Raw genomic sequence first — 20,451 nt, 5'->3', positions numbered from 1 at the left:
ACACAAATGTGGTGGATTTTCTCAGAAGCAGGGAGAAATACTGGTGATTAAAGTGAGATGATTTAAATAAATAAATAAATAAATAAATAAATAAATAAATAAATTGCACTGTGCTCCAGTCACCTGAGCACAGTCTAACTAGGCACCAGACTAATACTCTATAACCAAGATCTGTTTTGTCACAAATAGTGTCAATATGGATAGCATGTATTCCCATGATATATATGGAGGGGCTGAGTAGTCTATTTAGGTTTACGAAGACAGCAGCCCTTGGTCTGAACTTAACTTCACATTCCTCAGTGCAGAGCCTGGCTTTTAAAGGCAACATCTCCTCTCTGTATCAGCATTTGTTTGTGGTAGATGGGGAGTGTGTCATTCCACACAGCAGCTGTTACAGAGAGAGGATTTTCAAAAAGAACAGTGCAGTACCCTAATTACCTGTGGCAAGAAAAACATCTGTGTGAGAGAGGTAATGAAATTAATTCTAGCATGTAGCAGTTGCATACATTAATTGACATTAATTAATGCCAAATTACATGAGACTTCCTATGGAATCTCATCATACACTCACCAGAATAGAATATGGAGAGAGTTCGTCATACTTAATGCTATTACCGCAAACCTCAAGGGGAATAAGAGTGATTGGTCCCTCATTATGAATCACAGCCAATTTCTTTCTATTTCCATTAGAAGGGGAAAAGGAGAAAACTAAACCTTTTACCAGACAGACAGCCAGAAACAAATCGCTTAGCCTTCAGTTTTAAAATTTCACTTTTATCTATCCTGAGTAGAAATAGGAGGCTAATTTTGAGGCTTTCCTTGTGTTGCTTAGCTTGTGCTACATATCTTGTAATGCTCAGACCAAAGATGGCTCACAGTACTGGTGAACCAGAGTACACAGAATCAGGAAGTAGACAGAACCAGAATGCTAAGTAGTGTTTGTTGAAGTGGCTTATCTTCCAAGCCCAGGGTGACTCACACCCACCCAGGTGAGAAGCTCTGGATCATCAGTTGTCAGTTTAACTTCCTGTGTCCCATTCTTTCATTTCCTTCCTTGCTATGACTGTTGACTTTACATGTATGTTTTATTCACATTCTTGTCTAGGCACATATAGAATGATGCCTGTTTATACAACTTGCCAAAAAGTGGGTCTGTATTATAATATTGTGCCATCAATTTTTAAAAGCTTTTTTTTTTGAAACAATTTTAGAAAGACAGCAAGGTTACAAAGCTGGTTTGGAATATGTGCACTCTCTACACACTCTCATCTTGTTTGACCATTATTATAACCGAGGAATAATTTTCAAAGCCAAAGATTTATCAAATATTATTAATTGGTAATTTGTCTCAATGATATATACTTTAAGTATTCAATCCTACAAGTAGAAATTTAATAGTGAATTGAATGTTTCACAGTTTACTTATTCCATCTTTGTTTCATCTATTTTTTTTTTAAGTACCATTAAATATTTCTGGGGCTGGAGAGATGGCTCAGTGCTTAAAAGTCTTGCTGCTATTGCAGTGGACCAGTTTTCAGTATCCAAACACATATAGGGGGGCCTCACAGCCTCTCTCTCTCTCTCTCTCTCTCAAAGCTTTTGAAACACTTAAAAAATTAACAGTAGGGGTCCTGTGTGCCTGGGATCACATGTGGACATCCGAGGACAACTTTGTGGGTTCAATTATCTCCTTCCACTTGATGTGCTTCCAGGCGTCCTATCAGGTGTCTAGGTTTTCATGTGCTTCCTTTCCCTCCAGAACAAAGGTCTTTGCTAGACCTTATTAACCACTTTCTGATAAATATATGAGTGAGTGAATCTTCCCATAATACCATGATTTCCTGAAATGAAATTCGTAGAAACAAACCTGAGCTCCAAGGACATAATCTTATGCGTCTCGCTCCACATTGAAAAAACTAGTTCGTAACAGGGTGAATTTATGAGTGTCCTCATTTGTGTGTAGATGTACTGATACTTAAGTAGAAGAAACCAAAGTCTACTTCATAAAAGTCAGCCAAGACACATAGAGATTTTCATGTAACATGTGAAATAAAAGTGAAGCAAAGCTGGAGTCAAGACAAACAAGTCACCCCCGCACCCCACCAAACCCCTGTTCTATACTCCACCATCTTTGCTCTCTGTACAAGAAAATCAGTTGTTATATTATTGGCTGCAGTGTTGTGATCATTAACTGTACTACATACCTGTGAACATCCATTAGAATATGTAGCCTATAGACATCAGTTCTCAACCTGTGGACTGTGACCGATTTGGGGTTTGAAAGACCCTTTTACAGAGGTTGTCAAAGATTATCAAAAACACAGATATTTGCATTACAATTAATAACTGTTGCAAAATTACAGTTATGAAGTAGCAACAAAAATAATTTTGTGGTTGGGACTTACCGTGGCCTGAGAACCTGTACTGAAGAGTCCCAGCATTAGGGAGGCTGAGAACAACTAACTGCTACAGACCTTGACAATTAATGCCCCTTCGTTTGCTTTGCTAGTCTCCGATTTACAATTTATACATAAATGACCTATAAATATCATGTGTGTATTGACATCTTTCCATCCAATGTTTGATCAGGAACTTTGAAGAGGAGATTGAGAAATTTTTTTTTTTCCTTTTTTTCTTTTCTTAGTTAGGTTTTTATTGCTGTAGTAAAAGACCATGACCAAAAGTAACTTGGAGAAGGATGTGACCCTCACTTCTGCCCAGGGGCTGTCTACCACTAACCCAGGGGAGAAGTGTGCAGGGTTCAGATAGATTGTCTTCCCGAATCAGCTTCAGTGAGACTGCTCAACTTTCTTGGGATGAACAAGGGCTATATAGACCTTAGGAATTGAGTAGGGTGTACATTATTGGCTAAGGGGAAGGCCTGGGAATGCTGCATTGACATAAAAAGGGATTCCGAGAACCTGTCTGGCAGGTTTTGAGAGTGGGAGGGGAGGGAGGAGGGGAGAGGTCTGTATTATAATATTGTGCCATCAATTTTTAAAAGCTTTTTTTTTTTTTTTAAACAATTTTAGAAAGACAGCAAGGTTACAAAGCTGGTTTGGAATATGTGCACTCTCTACACACTCTCATCTTGTTTGACCATTATTATAACCAAGGAATAATTTTCAAAGCCAAAGTTTTATCAAATATTATTAATTGGTAATTTGTCTCAATGATATATACTTTAAGTATTCAATCCTAGAAGTAGAAATTTAATAGTGAATTGAATGTTTCACAGTTTACTTATTCCATCTTTGTTTCATCTATTTTTTTTTAAGTACCATTAAATATTTCTGGGGCTGGAGAGATGTTAAACCTTTAATCTGGCCATAAATTTTGTACTTTCCTCAGAGGTTGTTTGTTTGTTTGTTTGTTTTTGGCAGTAATGGGAGGGAAGGGCTGATTGCTAACACAGTACCCAATTGTCATAAAATGGGAAGGGCTGAGTGGGACTTAAGCGTGCAGGAAGCTCTGTGCAGGGTCATCCTCTAAATAAGGTCCAACCCCTGAATGTGGAGATTGAGAGCTTAAAGAACATTGCCAGACACTATTATAAGAAAAATAATGATGCGTATTTGTCCAGGAGTCCTCATTAAGTGTCTGCTCTATCATCACAATGAGATTCACGCCTCCTTGGAAGCCAGGAAATCCCAACCTTTGCATTTGATTTAGTTCACTTTAGCCACAATTCTTTATTTGTCATCTCCCTTCGCAGCAGTAGGACAACGGTAGATTTAGTACACTCAACAGCTCAATGATGTCACCAGGGACCAGGTTCTCTCAGGCGGGTCACAATCATTAGGTGAGTTGGACTATAGTGGTTCCTTTAGATAAGAGGAAAATTAGAACAGTCCCCATACATCAAAGTGAGACTACATTATATAGAAGAAGGTGAATCTCCTGTATGTCCGGTCCCAACCCTCATGTCTCATTTAGCAGTACTGGATTTAAATGCTGTGTTCTAAACCAGCCAATGTGAAGGGGATGAGGAATAATCACAGTGGGTTTAGACCCAAGCTTCTCACATATAGGAGCTTCTTCATGGAGGAAAGCTGAGACAGCAGATGCACTGTTGGCTTTTCCAGTGAACAGAGAAGAACGACACATGGCAGAATATGAATGAGAATCTTACGCAGGCATCTTACTGTCAAAGCAAAGAAGAGTATCACTGGTCCTTTAAAGGACTGATTATGTTTCTCAAATTAAGTCTGTCAAAGTGGAAAATATAAAACAAAACAAAAGAAAAGAAAAAACAAGAAAATGTATACTTACTGTAGTTGGCATTTATAGAGGTTTAAATTTGAAAACATATGGCATGTTTATTATTTAACCATACACCAATCACCAAGTGTGTGTAGTAGCTAACAGGCAAAATGGCTGATAGTCTTATCTGGCCTAATAGCTGAAGGATGCAAGTTTAAGGATGACGAAGTGATTCCACTCAGCCGTGCAAGCTGGCACGCCACTACAGCTAGAACCAAAGCCCAGGTTTCAGAGAAAGAAAACTTCTTTTTTTTTTTTTTTTTTTTTTTTTTGGTGTTAGGCAACTTTAAAAAAAATATGGACCCCTGTAAAGGCTGCAAAAATGGTCTAGTGGACTGTGAAATTGTGAGGTAAAGATTTTGTGTGCTATAGAGAAGAGCATTCTGGAAAAAGATAATTCCCAAAGATTGTTTTTTAAGGAGGAAAAAAAAAGATCTTAATTTGGGGGAAAAAATGGAACTATGGCCTGTCTAAAAAGGAAATGGAATGGATAGGTATAAGTCTTTCCTTGAAGTCAACTTCGGGTTTCACCAAGACGAAATCGGGTTTTAGATCTATTCCTGCATATGGCTCTCGTTGCATCCTGTACTGAGTCTATCAGCAACTTCATCAGTCAAGGGTCAGCTGGTCGAAATGTGCATGCTGCCCCCTACTGACCCTTCTTGCAGAATTCAGGAACACTCAGATTCTCATATACTGATGTTCTTTGCTAATTTTCAGAGAAGTCTTTTGTGTGAGATGATATCCATCCACCTTAATACACTGTTGTCCACCCCCACTTCCTTTAAATGATGTCATCTTCATATTTCCCTTGAGAGAATATCTGTATTTCATGCTTAAAGTCTTAGATGTCAATGTCCCAACTTATTAAACACCAAAATAACCTCAATTTTATAAGAAAACACACATTTAAATAAGCAGATATGTTTCGAAGAACATTCACAATTTAGCTTACAATATTAGGATTAGGGATATATAGCAAAGAGGAAAACACATACACACACACACACACACACACACACACACACAGAGAGAGAGAGAGAGAGAGAGAGAGAGAGAGAGAGAGAGAGAGAGAGAGAGAGAGAGAGAGAGAGGAGAGAAACAGAGACAGAGACACAGAGAGATGCAGTGATGTATCATTGATATATCTAAATTTCTTTTAGGGAGTAATCATGAAAGGTCTTCATAAGTAGAAGTGGCCTGAAATTGAGAGTGTTATTGATAACTTGGTAAAATTCTCTGGGAAGGAGAATTTTAGACAGAGTAAAATGTGGATGAAAAATCATTATCACCGAGGGGGAAGCTGGATATGCTCCTTAACATAAATCAGAAGATTAGAAAAGTCATGGGCAGAATAAGCGAGGCAGATGTGTAGTCAGAGTAGGAAAGTAGGCTTGATGGTCAGAAGTGGTTTGAATGCACTCCAGTGTGGTTTTAGGTTTTAAGGTGGCATTTAAAGTAAATACTGCCATAAACTGATTTCAATAAAGTTGGGGCTGACCTAAGAATCATCATCACCGAAGAAGTCATGTTCATGGGCCACCCCGTGCCTTCTCAGTTGAAAACTTGGATCTCAGTTGCCACACCTCTAAACTGACAACAAAGGTTTGGATTGGAGATGTCAGTGTTGTGTTTCATCTTTTTTCTTCTCTCTCTCTCTCTCTCTCTCTCTCTCTCTCTCTCTCTCTCTCTCTCTCTCTCCTCCCTCCCTCCCTCCCTCCCTCCCTCCCTTCCTTCCTTCCTTCCCATCCCAAATGATGCCCTGCCTTCCAGTCCTCCCTTCAGAGTATCCCTCACTCTACCACTTCCCGTTCCGTTCTCCTCTGAGAGGTTGGGGCCCCTGGGTATCCTCATCCTTAACACCCAGAATCTCTGCAGGATTAGGCTAATCCTCTCCTGCTGAGGCCAGACAAGGCAGCCCTACTGGGGAACTTTTGGACAGTGTCCCCCTCCAGTTGTTGGGGGACCCACGTAGAGACTCAACTGCAGGTCTGTTACATATGTGCTAGGGGGCTTGGTCCCGACCATGTGTATTCTTTGGAGAGTCCCAACATTCCAGGTTAGTTGATTCTGTTGGTCTTTCTGTGGAGTTCAGTCAGCTTTTCCATAAGAGCCCCTGTCCTCCATCCAATGTTTAGCTGTGGGTCCCTGCATCTGTTTCTATGAGTTGCTGGGTAGAGCCTCTCAGAGGACAGAGGCTCCTGTCTGCAAGCATACCAGAGTATCATTAATAGTGTTTCATTAATGGTGTTTCATTTTCAATCCACAAACAAGTATCTTTATCTTACTAAGGATCATGTTATTCAGTCCAACAGGACTTTTACCTGAGGTTTCAATATACCTCAGGCAAGTGTTACCCTGATTTTCAGTCAAAGATTAACATGTGAAGGTGAATTCTGATAAAGATAAAAATATAGGTACGGAATCACAAGTCGTACCATCAGTGTTTGAAAATCTTTTCTTTAGGTATTTGAAAGAGGAAAAACTAAAGAAAAATTCTCTAACAAAACTTGGAGGAGATACCAGGGACAATGGTTCTGGTAGCAAGCTAATAAAATAGCACCAACAATTTGAACAGTAGCAGTGATACTGAGTGGGCACTTGGAGAGCTTGTGAAGCTTGCTTGAACACATTAACATCCAAAGGAAAACACAAACTACGTAGACGCTAAAGCTTTTATCTTCTTCCTTTCCAGACTCAATATACCTAACTTGTCGAATGCAGAACTGCACTGAAGCCAACAGAAACAAGCCTTTCCCAGGCAACATCGACCCAGACTCTTTGATTGTTCAGGATGACTATGTGTTTGTGCAGGTAAGAAAACCCTACTTCCTGTTCATTGGCCCAAGGCTTTTCTTGTGTCTGGTATTAGCCATTTCTGCCTGCCTAAACATCCTCAAAAGGAAGAAAGAAAGAAATTGGAGAGGAGGAAGGGGAGGAAGAGAGGGGGAAACGTCAGAAAAGGGCCAGAGAGGAAAGAAGGGTGGAGGAGGAGGAGGCTCACAGGCTATGCTTCAGCTACACTCTCTAGAAATCAACCAACCAGTCTAAAATCTGGTGTGTTGACCCAGGAGTGATACGCACTTCTATTTATCCACTTCCCCAAAATAAAGCCTAGTCAATAAATGAATCGAGACACCATGTCTATCTCTCCTTATCAGAATGATCATCGAGTCAGGCCCTTCTTCAGTATCACTTTAAAAGGAAAGAGTGTGAAAGGGAACTTGTGTGAGAGATGGAGGTGGGGCAAGACAGGGCAGAGGCCATGTTCCAATGATCCCCTGGTATGATCAGGAACCACCGCAGTGCACAGGGCCACATAGAGTGGATGATTTCCTCTTCCTAAGAGAACAGACAACCACTTGAAGAGTTGCGATTTCATGATTAGTGACAGGAGACAGGTATTAATCATGCATTGCTTCATTTAGCAGTTAAGGAACCCTTTACCCTTGTTTAGCCAATCTGTCTAAAAATTATGTTATTACTTTCCAAGGTAAGAACAGCAAAGAGATAATTGCTAAATGTGTGTGTGTTAGTGTGTGTGTGAGTGTGTGTGTGTGCATATTACAGTTGAGGTACATTCTAGACACAAGTTTATTTGAAGAATAAATATTATCTAATCCTATGCATTAAAAATACTATCCAGCATCAATTTATCTAATTTTGAAATGTTTCACAAGTGATTATATGCATATCCTGGTTTCTTATTCTTGAGGGAAGTGTGTAATGAATCCTCGGATAATTTCACATGACATTCAAATGTTCACATGTATTGCTTCTGTCCAGTTCATTTCTCTATCAGTAATGTTTTCAGAAACCTGTCTCTGGTTTTCTGTCAATAGTTTTTAATCCACAAATATGGCATATAAACCAGCATCAGGTCTCCATCTAAAATGATACGAGTAACTTCCTGTATATAACACACCACTTCCACACGTAATGGTGAAGGGCATCTTTCCGGTCACTCCCCTGTGTCTGATGAGCATTTGCCACAAGCTTTGTTGACATTCCGAGTATGCAAACTCCAGTGACATTCAGACTCCAGATACTCGCAGAGGTCACGCTCTGCTCCAGAGACACATTGGCAGAGGTGCCTTCTACTCCGCCCAGCACGGTATTCAAGTCTGGATAGAAACCACTCCCGTGTCCGACAGACCTTTCAGGATTCATGGACTTGCTTTGGACAAAACAGGGCCAGTTTTCATGGTTTTCTCCTGAAAGATAAAGGCTCGGATTTAATTTGGAACCCAAACCTGACCTGGTTTTCTGTTAACTTGCGTGGACATACCTTAGGCATCGATGGGATGGCACTGTACCTGGAGATGAGGAATGAGAAGGTTGTCCTTCACTGTGGACTAATGTCTTCTTGTCCAAAATATCAACCTGAATAGCAAGGGTCTGAAGCTGAAAAGCTAGCTAGACTGCTGAAAACCAGTGAGCTAATATCTCCAGAAGCCACTAACATTGGGAAGAACAGAGCAGAGAGACAGTTTCTTAGCTTTAGAATCACATTATAGATCTGCCTGTCTATCATCTAACTCTATCTATCTATCTATCTATCTATCTATCTATCTATCTATCTATCTTTCTATTATCTATCTAATTTGTCTCTCTCTATACATACATAAACACACACACACACACACACATACATACATACATACATACATACATTCATACACACACACACATAGCTTTTATGTGTATCAGTGATTTTTCTTTTGGACTTTTATGTCTGTGTACTACGAGCCTGCTCGGTGCCCATGGAGTCCAGAAGAGGAAGTCACATCCCTTAGAAATGGATGGTTATGAGCTGCACTGTGGGTGCTGGGATTCAAACCCCACTCCTCTGGAAGAACAAGTGCTATTGTACGGTTGTTGTTGGGCCTCTGAGAATCCCTACACAGCATGTAAGCTGCTTTTCTGGTAAATATGGACTAGCGGTAGGTATCCTCTGCCTGCCGTTCTGCTGCTGTGTGGCGGTCACCTGCATCATTCAGGTAGCTGCTCTTCTGTGACACCAAATGTTTCCTGTAGCTCCTCTTACCGCCTTGTTTCTGTTCTGCAGCTGACGTCAGGAGGAAGACCACATTACTACGTGTCCTACCGAAGAAGCCCATTTGCGCAAATGAAGCTTCCGAAATACGCCTTGCCTAAGGTACTTGTCTGGTTTCTGTGTTCCTCTCACAACTCTTCTCTCTGCTCCATCCTACCTCCATCTTATCCTCAAGGTCACTGGCAGCCTCGTTAAGAGATCCCTGCTCCTTCTGGATCACTTCAACATCTCAACTTTTCACTTCCTCTTTGGTAATCTTGTTCCCTTTCTATGTGGGTCCTTCTCCTGCTCTCTTTCTCCCTTTGGAATTCTTCCTGTAGGGACATCTGGATTAATTAATAACAGCCTCATTTTTTCTTTTCTATATTACCTATTCCCAAGCGGTATGTTGGTTTTTAAATCAAAACAAACAAACTAACAAACAAAACATGTTAAGTTTTATGTTATAGCGTGGCAGTTGTTCTCAGCGGGAGTTAGGAATCTGGTTATCTTTAGAGACCTGAGGCACAGCTGAAGGTTCTGACTTCCCTAGCCACTTCTCTTTGAACACCGTGGGAAAGAGAAGTGAGAGACCCTCCATCACTGACTTCCGCAGTCTCCTTTCAAAGTCTAAAAAACTGTGTTGATATCGAGCGCCACCTAGTGGACAACAAATGATGTGGGCTTTTAAAAGATGTTTATTAGCAATCTGTTTCTGTGGGTTCTTTTATTTGTTGTGGTTGTTGTTTTGTTGTGGTTTTTGTGAGTTTCAGATCCACCATGCACCTGATCCCTACTCATCTTCCCACCCCCTCATATCTGACCCCACCCTTGCAACCTCCTCTCTTCTCAAATTATTAGAAACGCAACCACAAACAAAAAATAAAATAAAACAAAACAAAGCATAGAAACCATCTCATCGTGGAAGCTGTAGTATGTCACAGTGTGTCCCACAGTATATTCCTCTGTCCACACGTCTTTACTTGAAAATGCTCACTGCAGTGAGTCACTGGTCTGGTGAGAGGCCTTTGGCTTCTGTGACATCATCAATACTGGATCCTCACTTGGACTTCTCCAGGTTATCCCGTTGTTACCCTGTGTCATGAAGATCCTGCAGCTTTGAATCAGCAGGGCCAGCCTTTCATTGGCTGCAGCAGTCCACAGATGATATAGATTTTGGTAAGGGCCAACTCAAAATCCTGGCATTTTAAGTTGAACACAGAATATAACGACATTTATTTTGAGTGAAGTCTCATCTTCTTTCTTTTGTATTTTCTTGCATTTGCAGCTCCCCTGCTGAAGCAGTACCAGCTGTGTGCCTAGGAGTGTTCATGATGGGCAAAGACAGCACAAGAGGCAGGGTGGGCCTCTCACAGGAGAGCTTAGCTAACAGCTTTTGTTGGCAACTCCAAGCAAAATTCTGGCACTTATGCTAACATTAAAAGGCTTTTTATAGCTACCTACCCATTAGAATCAAACATACACTAGTGACTTCAGAGAACCACACCAGGTTACTAGTTAACAATTGCTCTAAGCTAATAGGAGGTGAAGGACCACATGTCTATGTGATGCTACACACACTGAACTTACCATGCTCTTGATCTTTCGTCTTCCTAGACCAATAAGATAAAAACAAGAATGTAAACCATCAAAATCATCCCAGGAATGAATACTGAATAAAATCCATGTTTATGGAGGAAGGGCTGAGAATGGTTAAAATTGTCCATTATACTCTCCAAGGAAGGTTCCAGAGGGAGATGTCAACTAGGGAAAACACAGCAAACAACCAAACAAAACAACAACAAAAAAGTGCCCCCAGGGGGTGCGTACTGAAATGAATTGTGTTTCATTCACCAAAAAGTGAAGATGCCAACTTGAAGGATTCGTAAATGTAAAAACAAGGTATATCCCCAATGCAGCTGGAGACCCTGGTTCAACAGGCACACAGAGTTTAGCCTAAGTCAGGGGACTACAAATCTTAGGTATTCACATGCTAATTCTTGGGTCAGCATATTCTTCACAGAGTAATCTCAGCCAAAAACCAAATTCTGTTTGCCATACAGGCAAGGTTAGATTTTCTGACAGCCATACTAGTATTTAGTTTTGTTTTGTTTTTATGATTTTATCCCTTTGCAAGTAAATGAATGACTTCCACTGTAGCTTGATCTTCACCCCACCAAACCTGGTGTGCTATCTAAACATGGAGGAAGGGGAAGGTCTCCCAGGCCTAAGGCCCCCTGGAAGTGCTAGTTTAAAATCAAAGAGGCTTTTGTTCATACACTGCTGGAGACTGAGGACTGGTGTTTTACATTGCATGTTCATAGTTATTACAAAGATCCCTGCTGACATGTGTCCGCAGTGGCTTCTAGACAATCCAGAAGGCAAAGTTTCCTTTGATGCTGAATTGGTCATCTACTCCAAGCCCTCTCCTGCCACCCAGATAATCACGTCCCATGACCTAGCTGCATTTGAGTTCTCAGAGTAGAATGCAGCGATTCATCGTCCTTGTTACCACAGACCTGGGAGCTGATGTAGCAAATACATGGAGTATTTGGTCCAGGTGGGTGTTTATTATGTAAAGCAGAGAGAAGCTTCATTATCATGCCATTAGAGCTTCAAAGAGAAGCCTCAGCTTCAGCGTGGGTGGAATGGTTTGCCTCAAAGCTGCCTTGTTACATGGCCTTCCTTCAAAGCCAGGGCTGCACCTGCAAAGGATCAAAGCATCATGCTGACCAAAGAAATGGAGACACATCAGCTCTCTCCTGTTCAGCTTTCTGTAGTCACCTACCAACATTGTATCAGATGTTGAAAGAGCAGAGCCCTGCCTTGGACTATGTTTAAACAATTAATAATGGTAAAGAAAAACCAAGGAAGCATGGTGGTTAAATGTTGCCATTGCAAGTAACTCTGTGGCCTGTTACACAGTGACATGGAGATAGTCTTTCTCTAAGTTACTTGGAGCCTATTCTGAGCAACACCAGGGAGATAGATGAGGCAATACATAGAAAAGTGCCTCAAGTGTTTTGGAGGACAGATACTCTATAAAACCAAGGTAATATTATTAGTAGTATGGATTTAGTTGTCTCCATAGTGGAAGATGGATGGGTACCAGGATGCAGGGGGTGCAATGGATGCTTGATTCATAATAGGAGACCCGACTTCAGACCTGGATCCATCACTAACTTGCTTAGAAACCTTGGCTATCTGGGTTTTATTACTTTTTTCTTTTATTCATTTTTTAAAAAATAAAGAGCTTAGATTCAAAAAGAATATTTCCTTCAACTTGTCACTCAGAATAAAATATCCTTAGTGATATATTGGAAAATTTGGTCTTTTATCCAAATAAATTTAAAAAGATCGCAAACTTCAGTCAATATGACTTCTTCAGACACTGAGAGGAGGTCACCAATACCTCAATGGCTCATGAATGTTTTATCTTTACTTCCACATTAATTCAATAGTTTACCACTATGCCTGAAGGAATAAATGAATAATAACTCTTGCCTCTGGGAAGCAAAGACAGGATTACCAGTAGTTTGAGTTCAGGGGTTGGAGAGATGGTTCAGTGATTAAGAGTTTGTCCTGTTTTTCCAGAGGACCTGAGTTGTGTTCTTAGCACCTCTATCAGGTATCTCATGACAGTCTCTAACTCCCACCTTCATGGTATCTGACACACTCTTCTGGTCTCCAAGGGTACCCACGTGTGTGTGATACATGCTCACAGAGATGCACACACCCATACACATAAATAAAAATAAAGGTAGATGTTAAAAAGAGAAATAGTTTGAGGCCAGGTTAGATGATACAGTGAAAGTCAACTTGGTTACCTAGCTTGCTATATAGAGTGATCCTATCTTCTAACAAATAAACATCCATAAATCACCACCACCAATAACAGTCAAAAAGTTCTAGCAAAGAGGCTTCTATCCCCATTTAAAAATACATTAGAATTCAGTTATGCTGGTGTCCTGTAGAACATTGCAAAGTATTCTAGACTAACTCCAGATAAGAGTCTACATCGGTCTAGATTCATGGGAATCTGTGAAACAATAAGAACACATTTTTTTTTTTTTTTAAATTTGAGGAAATTGAAATAAAATACAAATCTATCAAATCCTTATGCCTAGGTCATCTTCTAAATTCTGTTTCATGAAAATTACATAAAGGTAAAGGAAGGTTGGTTTGCAACCTTATCTAGACTCAGTCATTTTATCTCATCAACATTATGTGTAAAAATTTCTAAATGACCTTGTTCAAGCCACTTAACAGAACTGCATTTTTAATACACTTTAGCTACGTTGCCTGTTGCTGTGATAGAATACCTTGATGAAAGCCACTTAAGGGAGAAAGGGTTTATCTTGGCTCACAGTTCAAGGATCCTCAGGGTTAGGACTCTTGTGCCTGGGCTTAACACAGCTGGCCATGGTTCATCTGCTTTTAGGAGGGAGGGAAGAAAGGAGGCAGAAAAAGAGAGAAAGAGAGAGAGAGAGAGAGAGAGAGAGAGAGAGAGAGAGAGAGAGAGATCTGTGCTCAGCCACCTCTCCATTTTTTATCCTGTCCAGCACAGAGCCCCTTAGTAGTACTCCCATCCAAGATGGGTCTTCCCACATCAATTGACCCAACCTACAGAATCCCTCACAAGCATTCCCACAGCCTCATCTCCAAGGTAATTCTCATCAAGCTGACAACGTCAGCTATTATCTATGAGTACCAAATCTACACAGTGGATTATGGAGTATGATTGTATAGACGAGTGACTATGTTCTCCCAGGATTATGTCCTCAGATATGTTGTGTGAGTTGATCAGAACTCCATCGTTGCAGACATTTACACAAAAGCCCAGGGGTCGGGTTGACTACCTTAGGGTCAGCTTACATTTGAAACAATTTAAGAAGAAATTCAGGTTTACAACATTTTGAGGGAAGAAAACATGAATGTGGAATAATTGTTCTTTAAAGAACAATTGACTTTAAAGATTTTGGTTTCTATCTGATTATAAATTCAGACCCTATGGAAGGTTTGTCCACATGGATGGAACAGTGTACTTAAGTATAATTCCCATAGCTAATTTCCTCCATCAGACAGAAAACATTTGGATGAACCTTTCCTTGAGTACATCAGTAAGTGAATATTCAAATATTTAAAAAGCAGAGGAGCCAAATTGATCTTTTGTAAATAACAAAAGGGACAGACAGCCTCCCTTAAGTGAAACACTCATCATATGTAAAGCATACCCTAAGTGGAACACTATTATAATATTTAAGTCTTGCTGATTTTCTCTTTACTGTCCTGTAAAGGCCATGTTATCTAGAGTTGACAGACAGAATGGCTGAGTATAGAGTTCCATGACTTTGTCACCAGCCAAGACTGAACTCAAATTATGAGAACCTGGGGTTAAAAGTTTGACTCAAGTTGCATGAACTTGAGGTTGGTTTGGAACAGTCCTCAAGGAAGATCATTAGATCTGAACTTTTCTGAAGCTTTTTGAACATAGAGCATGGTCAGTTCAAGAAGATTTTTATTAATTACAGAATAACCAGGGATGTTTCTGCATTATTCTTTTGCCACATGGATACTTTACTTACAAATATCTTGGTTTATGTTCAGTCTTTTTGGTTTTTTTACTGCTTTACTCTGAGTTTGGAATTTACTCCATGTAGATTTCTTTGTCCACAAGATTAAAAAGCAGCCCAAAAAATGCCAATGGGATTCCCTTAAGGAAACCACAAGCATTGGCTGGAGACAGCCAGTTAGGAAGAACGTTAGACATTAGTCCTGAATGGGAAATGAAGGATTTGGAAATCTTACCAAAGGTCAGAGGACAATGGTCTCCATTTTTCCTTAATTTTATTTTTACATCTGGTACCCTTAGGAACATCATCCCTTATGATGACACCTTTGTCTCATAATTTTCTCAGAGAATTTATCAGAGGAAAATATTGGATTAGTAGCTGAGTCCTTAGATTAATCACTCAGACAAACATGAATGCTTTGGGAATTTTCTGGTCGACATTTTTTTCCCTGGAGAATTTCAGGTGGTGCTAAACCCCTGACAACACTTGTCATGCATCAGTGTGCATATTATTCATGGGGGGGGGGCGGGAACCATCATTGAAAAGCATACATTAACTCAGCGAGAAGCATATGAGGTTTTGTGTCTAAAGAGCTTTCAGCCAGTAGTAGAGCTAGTAGCCCCCAGACCACAGTGGGATCCAGGGCTTGTCTGGTTTTCTTCAGTCCCTGCAGGTTGTCCTTATGTTTGCATTGTGTATGTATTCTGAACAAGTAGTGTTTGAACTTGACAAATACATGATAATGACTGGTTCTCCTAATTCATACATATTTAAGACCACTAGCTTCCACTTGTCTATTAAGGAAATTAACTTACAAGGAGGCTGCTATGCATCCTTCTATCTTATTTTATCATGACCTCACTGCTTAACCCCCAGTGGGACATAGAAAATAGATGATTAACACTTATCCCCATTTTTCATATTCCTGAAAGGAGGCATTCTCTATCTCTCCCTCATCATCGCCCACACTCTTTGGATGCATGCCAGGTTAATGGATAACACCTATTCTCCCTTCACTTCCCGTGTTTTCTTCAGGACATGCATGTCATTAGCACGGATGAGAACCAAGTGTTTGCAGCCGTCCAAGAATGGAACCAGAACGACACCTACAACCTGTACATCTCTGACACACGTGGGGTCTACTTCACGCTGGCCTTGGAGAATGTGCAGAGCAGCAGAGGCCCTGAAGGCAATGTCATGATTGATCTTTATGAGGTATGTCACCAAGCATCTGTGGTTCCAGAGGACAATAGCATCCAGAGAACCTGGTGCAGTATCAGTCATTTCATTGTTCTATTGCTGGTTTCTTGGACAGTCTCACTCCACTTTGGAGAAGGAAAGACTCACAGAAAATTCTTATGGTTTAATTTGCAACCATACAATTCTCCAGAATAATTTTTTTAAAAATTGGTTATGCTGGATAAAAGCAGGGAAAACTGGATAGTGTCTGGGTAAGAAACCACCCAATGAACCTGCTTACATATGGTTGATCTGCATATCATACTTCAAAATATTTTTTTTTGTATGTAACAACTTCAGTGAGCAGTATCACTTACTTATCTGTCTCTTCAGTGACGCTGATGGGGAATTTTTGTTTGCTATGAGAAGGTATTCCTATTGTTCTTGAAGAAATTCCCAAGTTGATAACCTCAGCTGGGTAGTGATCTATCTCATGATGACCCGCACGTCAGACAGTCTATGATCTACCTCAGCCGGCTAGTGATCTGCCTCTCACTGGCCAACACTTGAAAAAATATTCAGAAGATCTTTTTATATAAAATCTTGGGAAATTAAATGAACAAAATGCACAATGAATCAGAGCTTACATATCTTAACTTGGGGGCACTGTGGCTCGTTGTTTTTACAATAACTAATAATCAAAGTAAAATCATCTATGTTGGATCAGTCAGTTGTAATGATAATCATCACTAAAGATTTCATTATCCATCTTTGCTATGAACTTCAGTGGTGTTACTCTATACACAGAGTGTTCTACTCTTACATAAACATCATGGATTAGGTGCTGACTTACTTTTTTTCAATAGAATATGGCATATTACTGCATTTCTTTAGAAAACAGACAATGTTTTCATACGTTTTCCTCACAAGGCTCAGGAACCAACATTTAAGAGGGGGCAGGGAGATTATAAGTGCCAGAAGTAGTAGGTGATTACAGTTAAATAGTGTTTTCTGGACATGACAGGACAGTTGTACGTAGGAACTCACGGCTGCTGTTAACTGCGTGCATAAGACGTGCACAACATCAACCCAGAGAAAATCCCAGCATTGGTCAGCTTGAGAACTCCCACTCCTTGCAAGGAGCCACTGGAAACCTGTGGGTGCTGGGGTACTAAGGAGAGTTAGTTCTGTTAATGCCTTGTGAGGTTAGTAGATACAAAGCAAGCTACTCTTTGGGAATGAATTTCACCTTTTGGACAGCACATGAGGGATTATTCATAATATCTACCTCAGGTGGCTAGACCACCTCTCAATGGTCAGCACTTGAGGAAATATTCACAAGGTCTTTTTATAAAATCCTGGAAATTTACATTAAGAAAATTTCTTCAGTCTGGATGTATGGTGGCGGCTTGAGAACAAATTAGAATAAGTTATTTAATTATATATTGAGGGCTAGAGAAATGCAGCAATAGAGCTATATTCTTTGTGGGAAAACATCTGAAGTGATATAAACATGTGCAGTAATAGAGACATTAACATTTGGGTAAGCTCAGGAATCCAAGTCTTTGTAAAACAAGAAGCATCCGTGTTGTATCTAATGATAAACCAGAAACTCGAGCCCAAATGGGCATCTTTTTAAATGTGGTCAATTTCCCTTCCCGTCAGAAGTTTACAGTGGCTTTTTTTCTAGTAGCTAAACCTCTTTTTGTGTGCACAAAATCATGTTAATAGAGTGTATACTCCTGAAATAAATAATAAAATGAACTGTATGCCTAATTCAGATTTTGGCAGACTAATATAGGATACAGCTCGTGTATGTAACTTAAGAAAATATACTGCCGATCTTTTCATCTTTATATAAGTGTTTTATCACACTTTTCATGTCATGTTTCAGATAGATACAGTGTCCAATAGCTCAACCTCCAATTGAATATTTATTCTGTAAAGCATTTACATAGTTTAAAGATTTAGTGTCAAGAAAGTTCTAGATAAAGTTCGGTTTATAGTATGACATTTTTAGCATCAAGGCTGTCTGAGTTTGAGTGCTAGTTGTGCAGCTTCCTATTCCTGTGGGAATGTTCTTCTAATATAAGGACATGCCTTCTGAGCCACACTTGCCTGTTTAAAACATAGATGTGAACACAGCACCCAGTAAGTCTTCTCGGAGGATGAAGTCAGTTAATCCTTGTTATCTATTATCATAGCGCCTGAAATACGATGCATTTAGCAAAGTCTCGAATCTGTAGTATCATCTTGCAGTGTGCCTAGACATCATTTAACATTCTATTTTCATTGGATTAAAGCCCAGCCATATTTATAAATGCCCAACACATTCCCAACTCTGGGGATTTCAGTTTCTTTCCATGCTGCATTAGCAGCAGCATATGATGTCTTTGAACATGGTGTATTTGTCTTACAAATAAGTATAAACTTCAACACTCTTTTCCTCATTTTTAAATGTCCTATGAACACTTCAACTTGAAGTATGTTTTGTTTAAATACACTGCATTCTCTTGCTTTGTGTCAGCCCCGTAATAGAAGCCTCACTGAGGGTCTATCCCATGTAAAAATCACAGTCACTGTAGCACTATAATGATACAGTTCCGTCTTTTGCCTCACAACCTTTTAAAACACACTTTTAGTCTTTTCTTCTTCACAATTACCTTTGTTTTCTTTGTATAAACCAATTCAAAATGGGTTCTCTAGATAAATTTTATTCTCTGTCCGAAATGGAGACCATGTCCACTGATCCCTTGATGACAGAACAGGTGAATAAGCTGAGAGAAATGACTTTTCTTTCAGTTATTTACAGGTATTTTTTTTCCACAAATGGCTTTGTGAATTCAAATGTTGCATCAGGTATGGGACAAGGAGAAGCAGGGTGACCGTTGGGCACAACAAGCATTCCTTGTTAATCCTGTGTTTGCCCTTCATGTCTCTTGCTGTCTATCTGTAGGGAAACTGCTGGCTTGTATTATCATCACTTTGAGCAGTGGTGTGACTGCATTATGTAAAGGTGTTCTGCATCCTGGGGCAGGGAGAGCAGTGTCTTTGTTTTATTAGCTTGACAGTTCAGAGCAGCTCGAATTGAAATTGATGTGAGCAGAACAGCAGTGGCATATTTGCTGATTACCTAGATAGAAAGAATATTGGCAGACACGAGGCCTGGTGCAAATGCTCCCTTAAATCTGATTGTTCTGGCTAGCAGGAAGCTGAAATTCATCCAGCATGAATTTCCTCATAGAATTGCAATGAATGATGAGCTCTTAGAGATAAGTGAAAAGCAAGAGAATCCATAAATGAATTAATAAGCATCATATGAGGTGGAGGCGGGTGTGACGGAGATAGGATCTATGGTGTGTGTGTTCACATTTTGGGTGACTGAGAAGGATGCCATTCCTTTGTATGCTTCTGAACACCAGTGACCTGCTATTCCTGCATGTGCGTTTTTACGCAGCCATTTTAGCAAGTGCAAACTGTGCAGAGTATAAAGGGAGAGGTGGAACTCTATGTCAAGTACACACACACAGGTGGGGCTTTGTGGGAAACACAGAGAAAAGCTCAGTTCCTATTCAAACAGATGACTTCGTTCACACACATTGCCACCTGGCAGCAAGAGCCGTACTCTCAACTTTGTCACCTTGTGTGTATATGTAATGAAGTACATGAATGATGCAGACAAAATATTAGAGACAGAGTATGATTTAGTTGCTGAAATACCAGAATTTCTTCACAGTGTGAGTCATCTATCCATTTGGCATGTTCTCTATTCAAGGAGGTAAAGACACGTGAGCCAGAAAATTTGGTTACAGACCAAACACCCAGAAATTGATTTCTTGACAAAATTTAGTGATGATAGCTAATATTGTGGGGTATCATGTACAAAGCACCGTGTAAAGAACTTCCCAAAATTCCTCCACTTAACCCTTATACTAACTTTTAGGTGACTACAGCCACTTCATCTTGTTAAGTAAATAGAGGTGAAAGTTCATAGGTACTTTCACAAGGTTACAGGGCACACTTAGGACTTAAATGGGAGCATACGTGAGTTTTCAATTTCAGTGTATCACATAACCCCTAAAAGGTCAATAGTTTATATTTGGTATTGGATGTCAGGACTGAAGGATAAAGTATGTCTTGAGAAATAGCCTTGGTCTTCCCAGATGTGGGGAAACAAAAAACAGAGAGGAAGAAGAAAGTGTGACTCAGAGGGAAGGAAGCAATCAATAGTCAATTGCTGTTGACTTGTGTCTAGACTTTCAGCACCAAGTCCAAAGTTACATTTAAATTCAGACAATAATCACCTATATCAGCTAACTTTGCCTTGTAGAAGGATGTATCTAAGTGTGGAAATCATGGATCTAAATGTACTAAAATTCCATTATTTGCAAATAATAACAA

General features: G+C 39.9%; 1 protein-coding gene across 6 annotated transcripts in view; it reads left to right on the top strand.

Annotated features, from left to right (window-relative positions):
- The window catches only part of Sorcs1 (sortilin related VPS10 domain containing receptor 1), a 503,533-nt gene that overhangs the window by 379,956 nt on the left and 103,126 nt on the right, over nt 1-20,451 (top strand). For all 6 annotated transcript variants that reach the window (XM_034507532.2, XM_076924054.1, XM_076924083.1 and 3 more), the window contains exons 7-9: nt 6,959-7,077; nt 9,332-9,421; nt 15,907-16,086. In XM_034507532.2, the coding sequence (XP_034363423.1) occupies nt 6,959-7,077; nt 9,332-9,421; nt 15,907-16,086 (389 nt within the window). The remainder of the gene's footprint in view (nt 1-6,958; nt 7,078-9,331; nt 9,422-15,906; nt 16,087-20,451) is intronic.

Source organism: Arvicanthis niloticus, chromosome 1, assembly GCF_011762505.2.
Source record: "Arvicanthis niloticus isolate mArvNil1 chromosome 1, mArvNil1.pat.X, whole genome shotgun sequence".
In the NCBI taxonomy this organism is placed as follows: domain Eukaryota; kingdom Metazoa; phylum Chordata; class Mammalia; order Rodentia; family Muridae; genus Arvicanthis; species Arvicanthis niloticus.
The sequence above is the reverse complement of the archived record's forward strand: the minus strand, read 5'-3'. Positions and strand labels throughout refer to the sequence as shown.